This window comes from Pterocles gutturalis, unplaced genomic scaffold (genome assembly GCF_000699245.1).
Source record: "Pterocles gutturalis isolate BGI_N339 unplaced genomic scaffold, ASM69924v1 scaffold6954, whole genome shotgun sequence".
In the NCBI taxonomy this organism is placed as follows: domain Eukaryota; kingdom Metazoa; phylum Chordata; class Aves; order Pterocliformes; family Pteroclidae; genus Pterocles; species Pterocles gutturalis.
Window position 1 is genome coordinate 3598 of NW_010130491.1, and position 19894 is coordinate 23491.

At 46.7% G+C, this 19894-nt stretch overlaps 1 protein-coding gene across 1 annotated transcript; it reads left to right on the forward strand.

Moving 5' to 3' along the window:
* Nucleotides 1-3654: 3654 nt before the first annotated feature.
* Nucleotides 3655-15030, forward strand: UBE2G2 (ubiquitin-conjugating enzyme E2G 2). The gene is made up of 5 exons (XM_010080232.1): nucleotides 3655-3730; nucleotides 3821-3866; nucleotides 9404-9522; nucleotides 12553-12693; nucleotides 14619-15030. Exons 2-5 carry the CDS (start codon nucleotides 3826-3828, stop codon nucleotides 14729-14731), a joined length of 414 nt encoding a protein of 137 aa, XP_010078534.1. The 5' UTR covers nucleotides 3655-3730; nucleotides 3821-3825; the 3' UTR covers nucleotides 14732-15030.
* The last annotated feature ends 4864 nt before the right edge of the window (nucleotides 15031-19894 follow it).

A 19894-nucleotide genomic window follows, 5' to 3' on the forward strand; every position in this document is an offset into this window, starting at 1 on the left:
CCAAAGATGTAAAATAAGATTTAGCTATGGTGCTGTAAGCTGGGACTTCTTTGTGTTTGGATATGGAAGCAAATCCCCTGACTGCGTGCAGCAGAACCACCCTGCAAACCCAACAGGGTGCCTCGTGGATGATGTGAAGACGGAAACTGCTTCAGATGCTCTCCAGTGCTTAAGAGAGACATTTCTCTGAATCATCTGGTGTGCTGCGCTACTGTGGGCCCCTCCAACATGCACCCAACACCCGTGTCTGAGTAGAGAGCTCTCCACAAACCCCCAGGCCCTGGGGCACCCTGAAGATATACAAGTGACCTGGTGGTGCATTATCTGCCTTCCTTTCCAGCAGCAGCTGCCAGCCTCAGCTTCTCCTTGTGATTCTGCTGCTCCTTTGTTTTCAGCAGAGACTTTTCTTGGCCTTCCCCTTTACCTCTTTTCAAAACAGTTTCCTTTTCTGGCTTTCTGTTTTATCCTTTTCTCCACGTTGACTGCTTCTCCTTCCAACTCTCAGCATCCCTCAATAGGACATTGCTGCTCGTCCGTTTGCTCCGCAGGAACCCGAAGGCTTGCCTGGCGGAAGGTACTCCTTGGGTGCATCAGGAGGCTGCTGTAGCCCGCAGCTCTGGGCATTGGTACCATGTAAAATGCCAGCCCAGGAAGGCGGTGGTCTGGCTCTGCCTGCCCCAAAGAAACTATCTGCCCGCTGGCAGCGGGGGGAAGTTGTGATGACCTGCAGAACGGGGCTGTGCTCTGACACAGGCGTGGGGTCCCACAGCTCCCGGTGCAGGTGACAGAGCTGTGGTGCCAGTGCGGCAGAAGGACCCCTCTGTGTCTGACAGCTCTGCTCTCACCTCGGCTGTCCCACAGATCACGAGGTTCCACCCCTTGGAGGTTTTTTCCTGGACCCACAGTCACCAGTCAGCCATGGGCAAGGACCTGTCGCATCGAGGGCTCCTGCAAAGTCTTTCTGCTGATCTTGCCCCTTGGTGAAAAGGGATGGAGGGAGGTGGCTCTCAGTTTGTGCAAGCTGCCTCTCTGGAGTAGCTGGTGGAGCTTCAGGATCCGTGTTTCCTCCATCAGTGCCTCGTGTTGGATGCTGTCTGTGCTCAGCATGGGCAGAGGGCTCAGCTCCTTGCTGTCACTGGGAAATAGTGCGCCCAGGAACAGAAACGGCTCGTCGCTGTTTGGGGCTGTCGGCTGATGGGGGCTGGTGGTGGATGTGCACCGGCACACCGCTGTCATGGGTGGACAAGCGAGAGGAGAATGTGGCATGGCACTTGCAGAGGGGGAGAGCTTTCCTTGGGAAAGCTTTAAACCACACATGTGGGGCAGGGGGGTCCTGCAGGCCAGAAGGCCAAACTCAGGCTAGCCAGAAGGTCCCCCGGGCTGGACACTGTGGGGAGCAGAGGGTGGACTGTTTCATCTGCTGACATGCTCCTGTTGTGCCACGCGGCTTGCTCGAGAGGACGGCCACAGAGGGATGGGGTGGCAGAGGAGAGTGGGGTAGGAGGCTGTTTGGCCTAGCTGACTTGTCAAAGTCATTCTGCAGTGAAAGGTTAAAAACAAATACTCTCGCCACATGCTTTTTGCTGCTGGCTTAAAAATAATTGGAAAAATGCCTCCTGACTTTCCATTAAAGTTGACCCTATTTTGCAGGCTCTGGTAAGACTGAAGCAGCTGATGCTGTGTCAGCTCCTGGCAGTTCATGCTGTGTAGCTCCCGAACACTGTGCTCCCAATTTCCCTTTGAACAGCTCTCGAGAAATCACAGGGAGGATGTGACCATCTATGTGGCAAAGGGATTTTTCCTTCCTCAGTGACCAGGTAGGATAGCAGCCAGTCAAAATCAAAGCTCGTCTGCCCCTGCGCTGCCCGGTTACCACTTTGCATGGTCCTTGAGGATGGAAACCTCTTTCGTCTATCTCCCAGGGGAGAGCTGAGCAAGGTGAAGTGGAGAATGGAACCTCCATCCTCGTAAAGAGCCTTCGCTCAGCAAAGTTTGGCTCTTGCTTCCTGTCACCCTGGTTTTCCTTGGCGGGGGGAGAGCTGTACGGCACACCTCTGTGTGGCAGGCTGCCCACTGCTGGGGACACATAGATGCTGCCACAGGGCAGGCACAGAGGCTGCCGGGCTTTTCAAGGGAAATCCTGGGAAATGTCAGGGGGATTTTCCTCTTAGAGAGAGCCACAAGATGGAGCAAAATGATTCCAGGAGCTCCTGGGTTTGATGTCTCCCTCTTTCTATCTAAAAACAGCAACAAGAAAAGCTGTTAGAGGGACCCACCAGCAAGCTGGAAAAACCTGCTTCAGGACGTCATGGGGAACTGTAACACTGAATTTCAGTCTGCTGCTGTGCTTTTAACCTCAAATGGAGAGGTCTGTGCCAAAATTAGTGGCAATCTGAGTGAACTGACGAGTTTTGGTATCTTTCCTGTGGGTGTATCTTGGCATGTTTTTGAATCCAGCAGTAACTTAGCTGGTTTAAGACAAAAATCCGTGCGCTGTTCTGTGCAGCACTACCCACAGTTTTCACTTATAGCCTAACAGAAATCAGATCAAGCGTGTCGGTTATCAGTTTGTGACTTCCCATGTTCCCCAGGTCCGCGTTTGTGTTTGTTTTAATGTGTGGGAACGCGCGTGGTGTTTCCTGCCTCTGCATTTTGTGCGTTAGGGGCCACTGGTGGTCCACAGGCCATCAGATAGGAAACACTGTTCTAGATAAGCAGCTCACAGCCCTTACTTAAGTTGGCCTAATTACTGTCACCTCGTCTGGTCTGACACCCTTGGGGCCTCGCCTCCTGCCAGCTGCCCCACATCTCGCTGGGAGCTGTGGGGCTGTGCCCCCCCAGGGACTGCAGGTCCCCTGGTTGCCTGTGCCCGGCTGGACTTTGCCTCACCAGCCCGCAGGACTTTGGCAACTGGAAGTTGATGGTCATTGCGCTACGTAGTAGAAAAACTGTTTTTTATCAGCGCACAGAGCGCTGGGCTTCAGCAGGGTTGAAATGAGTTGTTGATGCTGAAGGTTATTGTATGAATTGGGAATGCCTGCAGAAAGCAAAGGTGGATGGATCCAAACTTGCTGTGTGCAGTTGTGGCTGCTTTATTGCTGCCTTTGGTTTGTTTTACTCACATTTTCCAGGCCACGCAGGGGGACTCAAATGGAATTCAAAGAACAGAGCTGCTTGTCAAATCTCTCTTGCTTCTGCTTCTCCAACTTTTTGTGTCCTTTTGGGGTTTGTATTGAGATGCTGGCAAGTCTTAATTGGTGCAGAGAGGTGTTAGGAGTACAACCTGTTTTCTCCTCAGGCTGTTCGAGTTTTTCCCTGCAGATAGCACCCTGCTTCAAGAGGAGACTGGTCCCCATGCTTTGACAAAAGAGTTTTATTTCTTCCTTCTCAGTTTTAATTTCTTGCCTGGGGGAAGACTAGTCTTGGGAGCCTGAAAAAGCACAAAATGCCAAATAATTTTGTCTAGAAAACTGTCTTGCATGAAGTAGTTGTCATCAGTGAGATACTGGGCCTTCTGGATGTGGAGTGTTGCCCAGAGCATTGCTGGAATATTGCTCCCAGGGTGTCCTCAAGCTTTTCTCCAAGGATGTTTGCTGGGGGGACCTCTGCGCTAAGCCGTGCCCACCCAAACGCTAGCTGCAATGCTCGGGCCTTGTGGATCGTGTTAACCTCCCTTGTGTTTTTATTTTTACAGAGCTGACCCTGAACCCCCCAGAAGGGATAGTAGCAGGTGAGGAGCTGAGCGGGGTTTGTGTGCTGTGAAGTTGGAGCCTTGTGTTCAGGTAGCACTGAGCATTGTTTGTTTTTTTTTTCTTAATAGGTCCCATGAATGAAGAGAACTTCTTTGAATGGGAAGCTCTGATTATGTGAGTTAATAGTGTTTTGTATCTGAAATCAGCACTTGCATGCTATGATTAGCTTCCGGCAGAACACGAATGTAAAAAAATAATGCCAGTTCTGCATACCATCGACCTTGGCCTGCCTTCGGGTGGGCGCTTCTTTTCTGACCCAAACAGGGAATTATATTTGAAATTTAAACAGTGTGACAGGCAGCATTGGGACTTAAGTGATCAGGTGTTATTATAATAAGCAACATTCAGCATAAGTAACTTGCAAATTTGACAGGAATCCTCATTGGGGCTCCCTCGCATATATGTTGCATATACAAACACTGTAGGAAACAATGAATTGCTTGGAGATCACACAAGCCTGTTGGGAACATTACTCGACTGCAAACACAGAACAGGTTTTTGTCATGTTTTGAGTGGAGCAAAATACACAGATTATCAGCGATAAGAGAAAAAAAATCAATGTCTAAAATTAGTTTACTTTTCATTTTTTTTTTCTAGAAAAATGGAAGGGGATTAATCTGAGGAAGTATTCAAATTTAAAAAGAATTCTTTTGAAATTCTTTACACTTTGTGAGTTGGCTGGTGTTTTACAGACCTCGGGTGCAGTGGTTCTGTGTAGAAAGCTCCTCTGTTGGTGAATAGCTCTGATCACTACCTGTTGTGTTTTCGGGGGTGAGAAAGACTTCTTTACAGAGCTGTGTCCTCCCCCTTCCACTCCCGAACTGATGGGTACGGTTGTTTGTAGCAAAACTTACCATGAAAAGACAAAAATCTTCTTGCCCAGCATCTTACAAGTTTTCTTCTCTTGTACTCTCTTTTCTCATGCTGTACCCTTCTTTGGGAACTTTGAGTACATGGAATAACTGGTGATTTTTACAAAATAAAGTTCTAAAACAGTAGGGGAGAGGAACAGAGACCTATGTTACTCAGCTCTGACAATTCATGCAAACGCCACAGAATTAAAAGATGAAGAAGCCCCAAACCGCCAAGTCTGTCTTGAAGATGACAGTCTGTCGTTAGGGCAGATCCGTGCTCTGTATTTCAAGATTCCTTTAGTAAGAGTTGGTGATTTCCTTCCCTTCAGCCAGGGCCTGGGGTCTGCTGACCCCAGAGGACACCGGGGTCAGCAGGCGGTGGCGCTGGCCCCGGCCCCGCTTGCAGCATGCCTCCTGTGCTCTTGGCAACCACCAGTGCTGCAACCACCAGTGCTGACTTAGGAGATTCTGAGCTAGCGTGGGTGGCAGCATTTTCCTAGCTCGGTTTGCTTTGAGTGTGTTGTCTAGGGATGAGAAATGAGATTCTTTCTCTGGGGATCAGGCACGCAACCAATACAAAAGCATCCTGAGCTGTAGCGTCTCGCCTATGCCACGCAAGCTGGCTGCGTGGGTGATCCTACTTTAGGGCAAGTAGGAACCTCCAAGTTATTTTAGGCCTTGGTAACTGGAGGTTTGGGTTACCACTGCTTGTTTGCTGATTGATCTGAAGAGCTGGCAGATGCCTCTACTTCTGTGCAGCAATTTATCCTGTGATGAACAGGTTGTACTTCCTGGTAGCTCCATCCCCTAATAACACTTCACATGGAAATAGGTCATTTGTTGCCTGATGTCAAAAGATTTTGGCTGCAGTGTCTTATGCTTTCTCTTTCTGCAAGTGGGATGGTTATCTTCTGAAAGATGCACTTTGTAATGCACCACGTTTCAGTTCAGACAGCTGTGCATTGCTTGGAGTGTGGAAATCCCAGAAGGTTTAATGTACTTCTTGGAATGTGGAAGGAAATTCCTGGCTATCAGTACTTTCTCATAGCAAAGGTTGTGTGGTTGAGTAGAGCTTTCATGGGGGACACACAGAAGTACTTTTGGATGTGCTTCGTTACAGAGAAAATACTTTTTCTGATGTTTCCCGTAACAAATTCTTAAACAGCAGAGGAGGTGCTTGCAGACTTGAAAGCCCTTGAAAGTGCTGAGTGTTGAGCTTCAGGTCTTTGTCAGCACAAAATGAGAGGCGGAGGTTCTTTAATTTTGGTTTCTGTATTGTGTGTGTGTCATAACAAAATTATATTTTAAGATCTGCTAAATTCTGAAGCTGTGGTACAATAGAAGCATGTTTACCCTAAACATGTTTGGTTACTTTCATCTCTTTACAAAACTCTATTGGTAGAAGTGTTTGTATATATTTGGAAGGCAAGCTAAGTGACTTATTTATATTTGTCTCTGATAATCTTCTCGAATGTTTTGTAATCTCAAATGTTCTGTGTGAGGTTCTGGGAATGAAAGAAGTGCAGATGAGGAAATTAAAGTGAAGTTGGCTTCAAATTTTTAGACAGATGAAGTGCAAAAGGTAAGTAAGTAGTGTGAACATGAAGAGAACATAATACTCTTTTTTTCCTTCACCCAGTTTGTGTAAAGCTGGAGCACATGTAATAAATTAAAAAAGAGACCTAAGAGAGAAAAGACATTGCCCATTTATCATTTCAGAGGTGGGCTGGGTAGTGTTACACAGATTGATGTAAGAGCTTGGCTCGGAGATAAAATATTGTCTTTTAGAATAATGGTAATAATAATTTGTATTTCCCGTGTTCTTGCCTGCAGCAGCAGTGCTGGCTGAATGTTAAACACATAAACGTTAGGGCTGTATTGACATGTCTGAATGATACAACAGTTCTTACACTCCTGAGTGCAATAGACTCAGAACTGAAAATACTTCGTGGTGATCTTTCTGAACAGTGGATGCTTGGAGCCTGGCATAAAGTGCACCCTTTTGATAAGACATCAGACAGCAGCTGAATTAAGAGTATTTATAAAAGCCAAATCTTTGCAACAGGGTGACTTATTCGTGATGGTAAATAGCCCCAGCACGTCAGGAGAGTTTACCGTAATGCCGCTCAGTTCCGCAGCACTGCGTGAGGTCCTGTGGTGCATTGTGCTGTGCACGTTCATGAATTTAACATTTCAAGACCAAGTTTTGCCCTCTTTGGGCAACAAGCGTGTGTTGCTATTGAAGTTTATCCCCAAAACACACAAAGCCACGTAATTCTCAAGAATTTTATTAGCCTAAAGATTGCTTGAAAACTAAACAGTATACATTGAAGTCAATTTATCAAAAACCTGTGTAGAAAGGTAATTAGCTCTATAATTAGGCTTATGACTTTTGTTTAGCATGGAATTCCCCTTTTCAGCATCTGAAGACTGTGGCTTTTGGTCTTCTTCCAGCATCTTTACAAATAAGAAGGCAGTTACAATTGTGCATGAAGCTCTGATTATAGAATTAATTGTCCTTGTCAATGCGCTTTTCCCTCTTGTTTTGGCAGATACCCACCATCCTTTTCTTCCCCTTGCTTGCGTAATAGCCAGCAGAGTTTCTTCTTTTCATGCTATGTCTTATGTCAACAGAGTTGTTCATAACGTCTCTCACACAACTGAACAGCCTGGTTGTCTAGCAAGTCATTTAATGCCTTATAATGGCCAGAGGAGAACTCATCTCCACTCCTCGATGCTTTAGGGACGTCTGTAGAGTAGCATCATGCATGGAAAAAGATGCAGAGACTGCCTGCTTTAGATGGAGCAGGTTTAACACAAGGTTTTTCTTCAAGCTCTGTGCCTCAGACCTGTGCAGAATGAGTGCCTTCTGTGTGCGCATTGTTAGTGATGGGACTGCTCTGGGGTATGGGAGCTGCTGAAGGCAACCGGCCAGTTGGCTCGGTGCTCTTCGCTCCAGGGGACGGCTATCACCGCTACATGGGCTGGGTGTTGCTCAGAGGAATGAACCCTAATCGAGTACTGGGTTAGTCTGGACTTCAACTAGCGCAGCAGCTCAGGTGAGATCCCGGCACAAGGCGCATCGGCTGTGAACGTGGCGTGCTTTGAAATCTCTGCAGAAAAGACAGCGGGATTGCAAAAGGTGTCATGCTCTTCACCGCGCTGGCCTTTTGGAACTGAAAATGATGCTGTCAAGTTTAAATGTTGCAGCCTCCTGAGTGTTTTGTAGTTGCAAATGCTGTCTTGGATTAACTTGAATGATTTCTTTGAAGTTGATCCTGGCAGCAATGAATGGCTAAAACAAAAGCGTTTTGCTCACATAATACAGGGCCTAAAATGGATCGCATTGGGTTAACGCGTTTGACAGAAGAGCCCTTAAGGCTGTGTGTTTGCTCTCAAAACAGAATATGAAACACCCACCAGCTTTTCAATGTGTGTATGTACATACTCTTAGAAGTTCAACAATAAGCCTTTAAAATACAGCTGGAATTAAAATGTTCGTGGAAAAGTGTATTCAGTTGACTCTCAGATGTGAGTTGAATCCCGACTAAATTTAGGGAACAAAGTGGTTGAGGTGGTTTAGCTTTCATTCTTGTAGGATGTTGATGCATTTCTCTAATCTTACCTGCCAGCGTCAATATTCAGGTTTAAATCATGTAGTTCTTGGTTTATCTACCAGCCAAGTCTTTTGAATTCCAAAGTTTAAGAGAGTGAGCCTCCGAGGGCTTGAAGTTTTGCTGGCTTCAATTTTATTTTTCTGTAGGTTACCCATTGCAGTCTCAGCTGTTAGGAGTCCTTGAACTTTATGTTCTTTCTGGCATGGAGAATATGGATTGGGAGGAGGAGGCATGAATATATTCTTAAACCTTATTTCCCAGTATAACCCAGACAGTATAACCCTTGTTTGAAGAGCTTTTTACTAAATGCATGAGGTTTCCTTGGCTGAGATTTTCAGTGATGAAGCTTGTTTCATGATCTTTCCAATCAAGGGAGACCATGTTTGTGTTAAAACTTCCAGATGGCTCATCAGATTTGAATAAATCATGTCTAAGGAACTTTTTTGCTCCCCTCCCAAAAATGTTTTCTGTAGGAAGGGTAAAATAGTTGTCTTTATATTCTGAACTACATTGTACTTTGAACTAGATGATGAACACAATAAGGAAATGTTTCTACAAGAACCCTGATGAAGCCATTTGTTCTCCAGTTGTGCTGGAGGGACTGCAAACCAAATAGCTTCAGTCTGTAAAGAAACGTTGTCCAGCGTCTAGCGATTGTGGTCCCTGAGCTGTTTTTATTTTTACAAAACACTGCTGTGTTTTTTGCATCAGATAGTGAGAAGTGTTTATGTGTGGTTATGCTCGATACTGGCAGTTTGAATCTCTGTAGGTTTTATAAATTATTTTTGAGCTACAGCATCTGACATCTCTGTTTATGAAGCACAACAGGATCTTCAAAGGCACAGGAGTCCCACACCTGCCTCTGCTTTCTCTTGACATGCAGACACTCAAATCCTGGAACATGCCTGGGAGCCAGATACTCCAATTATATCCAAACACACCCTGTTAATTAAGCAGTGTTGTGACCTTCCTAATAATTTGGTGTGCAAGCTTTGATTTCCCCCTTCCCTCCCAAACCCCGTATTTGGATTTAAGTTTATGAGGTGTGGGGTAAGAGTGCGTTAACACTTTGTTTTCTGGAGAAGACAATATAACCCAAACCTCAAATGTCTCATTACACACGAATATGGGTGATAGAACTGTTTAAAACTCTGGTGAATAGCTTTTTCTCTGTTTCTAGGGGTCCTGAAGACACCTGTTTTGAGTATGGGGTTTTCCCTGCTATTCTGAGCTTTCCACTCGACTACCCGTTAAGTCCTCCGAAGATGAGGTTCACGTGCGAGATGTTCCATCCGAACAGTGAGTCTTATACAGCAGGACGTACGGGGAGTGGGTTGCTTGTGCACCTTAAAACCAAACTTTTGCAGCAGGAGAGTGGTTCTCTCCCTTTCCAGCCTTGAGCATGCAGCAGGAGCATTCAGCTGTCCAGCAGTTTTGCTCTGACTTAAGGTTTATCGCATTATTCCTCATATACCTTTTGGTCATAAACCATCCAATAAAGATTTCAACAGTTTAACTGCCTTTAAGATCGTTCCAGGATAATTGTAGCTATTGTATAAATAGTCTAAAGTTAAATCTTCTCTATGTGATGTGAGATTTATTGAATTAATACTGACTCTTTCCAGTCTGGCTCTGTGGCTTGTATTTAAGTAGTCTGGTGGGGTTTTTTTGACGAGTGAAAATTTGTTCATAGTCACTGAAGTGTGGATGCAGCTTTACCAGGCAGCATGGCCTTTTCCCTGTTAACTCACGGGTTTAGTAACGTTTCTGATAGGATCTTTCTGAAATACAGGGTGCCATGTCCAAGCAGGTGATACATTTGCAGGCATTTAATATTAAGACTTTGCTGGCCTTTTCGCTGAAGATTCTGATGGTGACAATATTATCTTAAGACTTCTCAGTGGAAGTCATTGAAGTAACAACAAGTACAGCTAACAAGTTTGAGCCTTGGACAGGTAAAAACCTTAAAGTCCCCTTTTGCAGCCTGGAGCACTACTTTCTGGAGTCAGCCTTGGCATTCTGTGTAAAATTATTGCTTATGACATCTGCTAAATCAGCATGAATTGTGTAAAGATTGTTTATCATCGCCCGGATTCAATGGGCTGGGTCTGTATTCTAGGCTATTAAGTCTCTGCCACTTGAGAGCAATAAAAGGAACATGCCGCCCTCCTGCCTAGTGTTTCCTTCCCAGCTGACATTCCTGCACATACAAACCACAGATCTTAATCTCAGCTGGGAATCAACTTATTTCATCCTCTTCCAAGGAATTTTGCAATTTCTTGAAGTTCTGTTCTTCCCTTCTCAAGGCACCATTGATGCAGGTTCTTGCCCTAAAATCCACATCTTTCTGTTCTCCTGTGGAAGACACACCTGCACGTCGCAGCGTAGAACTGTGCTACTCTACCCTGGGCATGTCTGCAGCACCTCTGAAGCTCTGATGTCTGCAGCAGTGCAGCGTTTGGCACCTGGAAGCAGCATGGCCTCATCGGCACCTTGCTCCGGCTGGACTGATTCACCCAAACTTCTTTGCAGGACTGGTCTCCGTCAGCAGATCCATGTCCTCTGCAGCTCCAGTTGTGGCCTTTGCTTGAGGTTTGCTGCTCACGGCTACTTTGTGTGCAGCACAGCCAGGAGTGGACTGCTGCCTGACTGTCGTGTTACAGAGCGGCTCTACACATGGGTGCTTCCTCTGTGGAGTTAACTGGAACATACTGGATGGTCAGCTCAGCTCTTTAAAGTCCTGTGACTGGGTCATGTTAATCTAAAGTTGAGACCCCCTAAAGTAGACACTTGAATCCTTCTTCTCAGGTGGGATTGTGATGGTCTGATTATACCCGGAAAGGCTGTAGAAATGGGTGGCTGTGGTGTGTTTGTTCTGTTCCTTAAGGTGCTTACCTCTCCACCTGTGAGGAATCGCAAGGAAAATGTTTAAAAAGTCTGCTGTGTTCTCTTATCTTTGCAGTTTGTGTTATGTACAGGAGGAATTGAGATACCACAGAACTGTCTTCTCTTAAAATGACATTCATGGATGGTCTGGCGAAGATAACCTCAAAGTAGGGTGATTAATGGCAAGTCTTGCATTAGCACTTAGTGACAAAGTGGGAAGATGTGTACGTCTTCCTGGAGTCAGCCTTCATTGTCTTGACTGTGCTGCTGTGGTCCAGCTGTCTTAAAAGAGGCACTGCATAAAAACATCAGAGTGAAATCCCTTCTACCGGTGTGTTCCTAACTTGCAAGGAGAAGTGCTGATTCAGCACGTACTGTTTTCATCTCTTCCAGCTATGGCTAGACCAGCTCCAGTCCCCAGCCTGGAGCTGCAGGAGCAGGTGTAAATGAAAGTCTTCCAACGCACTGACGTGCTGCAGGCTTGTGCAGACATTAGCTGGGTGAACAGCAGGAGTGGGAAATGAGCACAACTGCTTCCAGCAGTCATTCCCTTGTTTTGTTTTGTTTTGTTTTGTTTTCCTGGCAATGGCACAGGTTTGGTCACCTGAGGAACAGGAGCCCTGAAACTACTGGGCTAAAAGTGTCATTCCCTGGGGGGGCTGAAGAATTAGGCCATGTTGCTAAAGCAGTGATTCGGACTCTGTTCTCTTTGTGTTGCCTCTTCAGCCTTTCTGTGGCTTAATTATCAATCAGTGGAGTCCGGTGTCTGTGAAGATGACTTGTACTGTGGCAGATGCTTTGCTTAGGCTAAAGGTGGGAGGGGAAGACATCTGTATCCTTAATTGATAGGTTACCGTGTTTCCATGTGCTTTCATGTAGCTGAGCTTTAAGCAAAATTTAAAAAGCAGTGTGAACTCTCCTGGTTGCACTTCAGTAATGTTCCAAATAAGACCAATTATATTGTTTATAACATAACACTTTGCCCTCCTTGCTGCAGCAGAACAGGTTTGCTTCATTCTTTTTATGGGCATGGTCCAGCGGAGGACTCCAGCGTGCATTCAGTGACTGGTACCCTTCGATTTAAGTAGGCCTGGTTACCTACTAGGAGCTGTGTCTGTGCATAAATACTTGCCTTGTTCCACCAGGCTACATCTCTTATTTTTTCCATGGAGCCTGTCACTAGTTATTAAATGACAAGAGGGCTCCCAGGAGGCTTCTGTTCAGGAAGGATGACCCAAGTTTGTTAGAGTTGCGTAAAGGAAATTGTTACTAGATTTTTATCTTTCAGGTCATGTGTCCTCTTGCCTTTGGAAGAGGAAATGTAAAACTGGGTTTAGCTTTAGTCATACGAAGGCCAAGTTCAAGCATTCATCTGTGCTAAAGATGTGGAGAAGCCAAGTGTTTCCACTGAGTAACAGTCAATCCCTTGTCCTTCTTGTGCAGTTTACCCAGATGGGAGAGTTTGCATCTCTATTCTTCATGCTCCTGGGGATGATCCCATGGGATATGAGAGCAGCGCTGAGCGGTGGAGTCCTGTGCAGAGTGTGGAAAAGATCCTCTTGTCGGTTGTTAGCATGCTGGCAGGTAAGGACCGCTGTTTCATTAGCAGAAGCTCAGATAGCAGTTACTGGGTTAGCTAGAGCTGCTTCTTGCAGTTTGATTTGTTAAGTGAGCAAAGGACGTTTAAAGATGCTCAGCAGCAACCACAGTTTTTAAAGCCCTGATGTTTATTCATTAATAAGCTGGTTCTCTGAAAATAATTGGAAAAAAAAAAAAAAGACTGAATAAGTAAGCAGGTGTTTCCAGCTTTGCGAGTGACTGCACTGCTTTCCTTCCTGGTCAGCAGCAGCCAAGCAGATGGCGATTGTCAGGTGGGTCTGGAGGCTCAGCTGGTTCCCTGCTCCTGCACAAAACCTGTGCTCTGTGTTTGCTTTGATGTCTGTTCAGCTCTTGCAGGTCTTAAAAGCTATTGATTGCAGCCTGGGTTGGATTTCGCTTTAGCAGCTGAAGGGTTACCAGCCAGATCTAACCAGTGCAGTAAACTGGAGTCCATGGACTCTGACACTCACTAGCCAGCACCCTCCATTTCTGTTTATTATATTCCAGCCTGGGAACATACCCCGTTCTGCCGTCTCTGGTTCAGAGGAAGGCTTCTTGAGAAGAGACGTGGGGTGAAAAACTTTTTGTGCAGCCTTTTAAATGGCTTTCCCTAAACCCTGCAAGAGCTGTGGATCAGCTCTGTTGTGTACAGCTCCCTGAAAGATGGATCCTTCTCCACGTAGTGGGCAGAGCCTCTGAACAGCCTGGAAAGGCCAGAGCTGTGTCCCTTAGATTTTGAATGATAAAAGACTTCAGACGGTTTAGAGGGTTTAGAATCAGCGAGAGAGAGAGCAAGCAACAGATTCTTACATGGGACTGTTTTGGCTTCAGAATAGTAACCAACTCTTGGGAAGCTGTGCAAACAGTACGTTGCTGGGCTTCCCGTGGCCTCCAGGAACTTGGTTTGTGGTGCAGCCTTAGCAAGACTGGTTATCGTGAGAGTCACCCAGTCTCTCTTGGTCTCTGCCTGTGCATCCTGTTTTCCCATGGCTTGTGGAGGAATTAGTGTAAAACATGAATGGTGAGCTTCTTTCAGGCTGCTGGCAAGCTCTCGGCTCTGGCTGTGCGGATAGCATAAGGCCAAGGTTACCAGACTGGGTGACGTGTACATCGACTGGCTTTTAAGAGTGAACCATCAGCATTGTCTTGAGAAAGACGAGAGCCCAACATATCTGGGGTGGATTTGGGCTAGTGGGTGAAGCAAAATGAGTAGGGTACGTTCTATCTTAGGGACTTCAGTAATCCCATGACAGTTGTCCTGCTGTATACTGACCTCGAACCTGATAAATCCCATGTTTCACCTTACCTCTGTGCAAAATGAAGTGTTGGAGTCACAGGGGCTTAATGTACTTTAGTAAAGCGCTCTGAAATCCTCAGGTGAAAGATGTTGCAGAAATGAAAGCATTCTATGAGTTTTCTTGGTTTATTTTGTTGTTTTTTTAATAGAATAAGCCATCCCAAAGAGGGACAGAGCCTGTTTGGGTGGCCTGGTCGGGAGGGCTTTGTGTCTGTGAAGCCGCAGAACCGGGAAAAATATTTTGCAGGGAGCAGTGTGCATTTCTAAAAACCCTTGACGGCACTGTGCTGCGTTGCGTTGTTCTGTGCGCATGCCGGGGCTGAGCTGTTGAGAAGCATAAAGAAAATCTTGCTCCTCTGACACTTGTTTCTTACCTAAACTTGACCTTACTGTGATTCTCTTGTGCTCAGTTAAATCAGAACCATTTGGGAATCCAGCAACTGTTGTTGGATTTTCTTTAGTGGTGTTTCTGTAGTCCCAAAGCCACAGGGAAGTGACAGCACAGAGGCATTATTGAAGAAGTGTTTGCTCCATTGAAAAGCATTATTTCTATTGAAAAGGTCTTGCTCCATTGCTTGCCTGACCACCTACCTTCCGGTCTTTCTCATTTCAGAGCCAAATGATGAAAGTGGAGCCAATGTAGATGCTTCCAAGATGTGGCGGGAAGACAGAGAACAATTTAACAAAATTGCCAAGCAGATTGTGCAGAAGTCACTTGGACTTTAAGCTTACAAAGAGACTGAAGTGTTTTGTATTTCTCTCCACCTGAAAATGAGCAGTGCTCAGTGCTGGTACCAAAAAGGAAAACTTTGCAAAACTATTGGCCTAATTCTTATCATTCATTATTTATTTACCATCTCTTTTCTTCTTCCACTGCTCCAGAGAAGCCTCTAGTTCACTCACTAAAATATGTGGAAAAGGGATTTAATACTAGGGAAAAATATGGAGACAATGCTGTTTCAAAGGCTGCTTGTTGCTACCTCACTTCATGGTAAGGAAAGCTTGGAGACTTTGCAGTCCGCAGCCTGCCTTTGCCAGTCCACTGTTTGAGAACAGAGCTGGTTTGCATTGCCTGCGGGAAGAATTAGCTGTTTGTTTTTATAGGTAGCATTGCATCTGGAGCACCAGTAGACAGGAAGTAATCTATCGATTTTATGATACTGGCCAAGGTAAGGACAGCATTTACAGTCAGAACTGATTTGAAGAGTATAGTTAGCGAGAGAGGTTATAAGACAAGATTATAGTCCGGATGCGTCAGTAAAGAAAGTGATTGTGCAGCAGGTAACTTTAGGAGAAGATCTAGGGAATTGTTATCGGTGACTGGCTGGGGGTCTAGAATGGGCTGGTGTTCCCACGTAACACTGTGAGTTTGTATTGAGCCTTCGAGTCAGTGTTTGCTTGGAAGAAATCCCAAGAGATGCTTTCTTGCTCCTTAAAGACACTCAGTTGTAAACTTGACATCCAGTTGGAAGTGCAAGATGTAAAGACTGGATTCTTAAACACTTTGGTCAGGTTCACTGTGGATAAGGTAGGTCATCGGCAACCTGAAAATCCAGTGAGAGTGTGTCTGCTCCGCTGGGCGTGTGAAATATTTCTGCAATAACACCAGCTCCTCTTCTGCTGCCATTTGAGTGTCGAGAGGATGAGGCACTGCTGGCCTTTGCCGTTACAGCCCAGGTCACCTGTTTTTCAGATGAACAAGCGAAGATGAATTTTGTAAAATTAACTGTAACACTTGTGTGTGCTGACTGCTCTTGTATATTTAAACATGAATCGGCGAAGACGCCGACTGCGTTTTCTAGAGGATGGTACGATGCCTGTTTAGAGCTGTGGAGTATTGTAACCAACCTCTGGTGTGGAGGGTGTGGGAAATACCGACTGCAGCCATCAGGTTGTAGAACTGCTTAGGGGCCACTGCTGACCTTTGTGCTTTGCAAGCAAATCTCTTGTATAGGTCCAAATGTTCTCCAATTTACTACAAGCAATAACATGCCCATTCATAGCACATGAAATCAAATCTCGTTGGCAGCTTTAAATGGGGCTATAAGTTGAGAAGGGCTTGCTTTTTTTATCTTGAGAAAAATGTGTGACATGGAAGGAGTTGCTCCTTGGAGAAAGCTTTACGGAGGTGATGTGTGCATGCTTGTGTGTACGACTTGTCAGTATTTATGTCTTGCTGTCCGTGTTGCATATTCCCGTGCTGCAGATCACAGTATGCCAGTGTTCAGCACCTCTGAAGAGTTCGTATTGCTAGAACTTGCTGATTTTACCTCCTTGTAGAAGTAATTCTTGCTTTGGTGTAAGGGTGGCAGAGGGACCCCAAATAGTTTGGGAGCAAAGATGATGAGATAGTATTGTACCTAACTAGTATTTCAAGGCGTACAGGAAAATGTAGCACTTATATGCAAACTGAGAGCATTTTTTGAGTTGTAGTAGATGGAGCGTTGCTCCTGGGAGTACCGCAGCCGCTTTTGGAAACAACGCTGGAGCCCTGGGAGTGCTGCGTGGCAAATGATGGATTTGGCAGACATGGCGAAAGTGTGCTCTTTTTAAGTGCAGAGTATTTTATTCGTGTGTGTTCACTCATTATTTTATGGTGGGATTTAGTCTGTATGCTGAAAATAAAGTGATTATATTTTCTCCTTTCGCAGATGTGTGCAGATGTGTTGCAGTGGGTGTTTTTTATGGGAAGCCAGCTGGTCAAGAGAGTCCAATTCTGACTTGGTCCAAAGAAGTGGAAGGGTTTATTCTAACGTGGTTAAAACATGGGATGCTTTAGAGGAGTGGAGGAGTTGGCACAGTTGCTTAGGCTTTCCAGGCAAGTGTCTTGTCTCTGATGACAGCAATAATAGTAGATAACTCAAAGAAAACTGAAAATCTGGCAGCCAGCAAATGTGTTGTAGTTTGCTTCTTACAAAGGTCTTGTGATGATCTACGTGTTTGGCCTAGGAAGGGCTCTTATATCAACAGGTGAATTGGGAGTTCTAATAATATCATTCCAAAGCTGCTGATATTAGCTCTTGGATCTGAGAAGGACAATTAGGTGTCCTATTCCTACTGAGAATTTCTATAGTTGCCAAACCTCTGTTGCTTAGAAAGAAAATAATTTCTTTTTTTAAGTGACTGGCATGCAGTGGGCTTGCTGACTTGGGTGTTTTAAGCCACCCAGTGAACATATAAACCAGGTAGCCTTGCAGGACATACCTGTGCAGAGGCGGGTGGGCTCCTGCCATGCCTGGCTTGCCCCAGGAGGGTTTCGGCACACAGGCAGCTTTTTACAACTGGGGAACACCCGAGAGTTAAAGCTCATAAAGCTGCTGTGTCGATCCTGTGATAGACTTCCCTGAAAGGCTTAATCCTCTCCCTTGTGAAAGAATCCTCCTGTTGGCAGCGTGTGTAATACTAGCCAGTAGGAATGCTTTTCTGAGCAGTTGCCTTTTTGCAGTCTGAAACAGTTACTATAAAACATGTTCCTCGGGGAGTGTCAGAGCTCTACAGCTGTTACGCATGCAGGTAAAGTATTAAAGATTAAAAAAAAAAAAACAAACCCAGCCCTTTCTCTGGATTATATTTGCTTTAGGCTTTTATATTCAAACAAAACAAAACCTTTCAACAAAGCTGTAAAAATGCAAGCAACGTCCTCTTTAAAGCCTTTGTATACACTTACATACACACACGCATGCTTGTTTTTTCTTCTTGGCAAATGGGGCTGTGTCAGAACACACACAGTGGGATGCAAGACATTCATTAATTGTGTTTTGTGTGCCTGGGCGCATGCAAGCGGTTCTTTGAAAGTGCGAGCTGCCGGGCGTGAGGCGTTGGAGCCACATGAAACGGCTGCAGCTTCGGGGCAGAGCCAGCCCCAGGCTTCTTTCCAAATTTTTTTTTTTTTTTTTCTGTGGCTTGAGCTATATCATGACTGGAGGGCGGTGTGCTGCCTTTAAGATGAAATAGTGAAAGCTCTGCATCTCTGGAAGCTCCTTGCCTTCCTCCGGAAGTTGTGTCTTGGTGAGGATGCTGTGTGTGTTACCCTGATGAGAATCAAAAGGAGAAACACCTCCTCTGTCAGCACAGACCCGAAATGTCTGTCCCCAGCCATGCTGCGGATACCACGCTCATCTCGGGTGTGGGATCAGTGCAGCTCTTAGGAGGTATCTCCAGAAAGGGGTTGGGAGCGGCAGCCTCCCCAGCCCCACGGCATGGGGCAAGGGCCGTGTGTGCTGGCTGCGTAGCGGCTGGGCACGGAGGTGTGAGTGTGGGAGATCTCCACGCTGCCTTCGCAAGAACCAGCACTGGTTACCTGCCTCGTGTTCCTTCTCTTCCAAATTTCCCTGACTCGGTGGAAGAAGAAAATCCCTCTGTCTGTCAGCAAAGCTCAGGGGCTGGGGCGAGAGTGGGGTGAGGGATGCTGAGGGTCTTGCTGCCAGCTGGTGGAATACTTGGGGTGGCACGGGGAAGGTGCAGGAATCTGGGGAATTCCTTCAGTCTCTGAAGTTCTGGTTGGGATGAGCTGCCCCCCTCTTGTGTGCTGCTTCAACAGCAAGGTGACCGAGCTGCTGCACCAGCCCCAGCCTCGTCCCACCTGTGTCACGAGTGCCAGAAGCACCGTTGGGGTCACACAGGCAGCTGTGGTCATGCAAGGCTCTCTGATGCTGCCAGGATGAAACCCAGCACCAGGGAGGGAATTGCTCAAGCCACTTCATGCTTGGTGGTCCTGTGTAATGTCCTCAGTGCTGTTGTGGTCCTCGAGGATCACAGGGCGGCTGGGAGACTGCTGCCTTCCCCGGGACTCTCACCTTGCTGATTTTCCTACCCGTCACAGCCCGGATTCTCACATCTGCCTGGCAGATCCCAGTCCTGCCTCAGCTGCCAGCCCCTTTCCCGGGATGGGTGATGTAAGAGCTGCAGGAGAACCAGTCAGGTGGCTTTTGAAAGTGCCTTGCACCACCCACAGCCCGGAGATACAACTGAGCAGCAGTTAAGATGAGGGGGTATGTTAATATATAATTAATGGTAATGATACGGACGATGGTGGGTTATTACAGGGTAGCTGTCAGTGTTAGCAGCATGTGCGTGAGCTCTCGGGAAGTGATTTGCGAGCGGGTCTGTCTAGTCATGTCATTCCTGATGGGTGTGGGGGGAGATAAGCCAGGTCCTGAGCCGAGTCCCCTTCCTCCATGCATGGCACGCCAGGGCAGGGCTCTCCAGGGGTGCTTCAGTGTGTTTAACTGGGGGATGCAGGCGGAAGTCGCGCGTGCAGTGGTGGGAGAGGCTGTGGTTCCGCGCTGCTGTCACATCTCTGAAAGCAGCCGGGTCACCCTGGCCAAGGGGCTCCAGGGGGTGGCTGGGAGCGTGGGTGCCCTGGGGCAGGGCTGGCGGGGCTGTGGAGCGAAGGTGAATGCACCTGCTGCGGCCAGCCGGCCGGGGGCTGCGGGGTGACAGGAGTGGGTTCAAAGCGGCAGAGATGCAGGATGGAACATGCTGGGGGGGGTGGGGGGTACCCACGCGCTTGGATGCTGGGCTCAGCACCGGGATGCTCTCCACCCACAGCTGGGTTGGGAGTTTTGCCCCAAAACAGTTTTTCCCATGCCAAACCAGGTTGGCAAATTGAACCTAAATCAAGGCTGGCATGACGATGTCGGGTGAACGGTGGTTTCTGTGCTGAGACTGCCTGGGACGGGCTTGTGCAGGCTTCTCTCCTGCTTTGCCGGCATCACCGTCTTCCTCTGCCCGTCCAGTGAATGTGTCGATTCCCCCCGAGTTTGGTCAGCTGGTCAATGAGCTAGGTGCTGGGGGGGGATCTTGATCTGGGGGCAGATTTTCTCCTTGGCCACATCCTGATTTATCATAGAATCACAGACTGGTTCGGGTTGGAAGGGACCTTAAAGA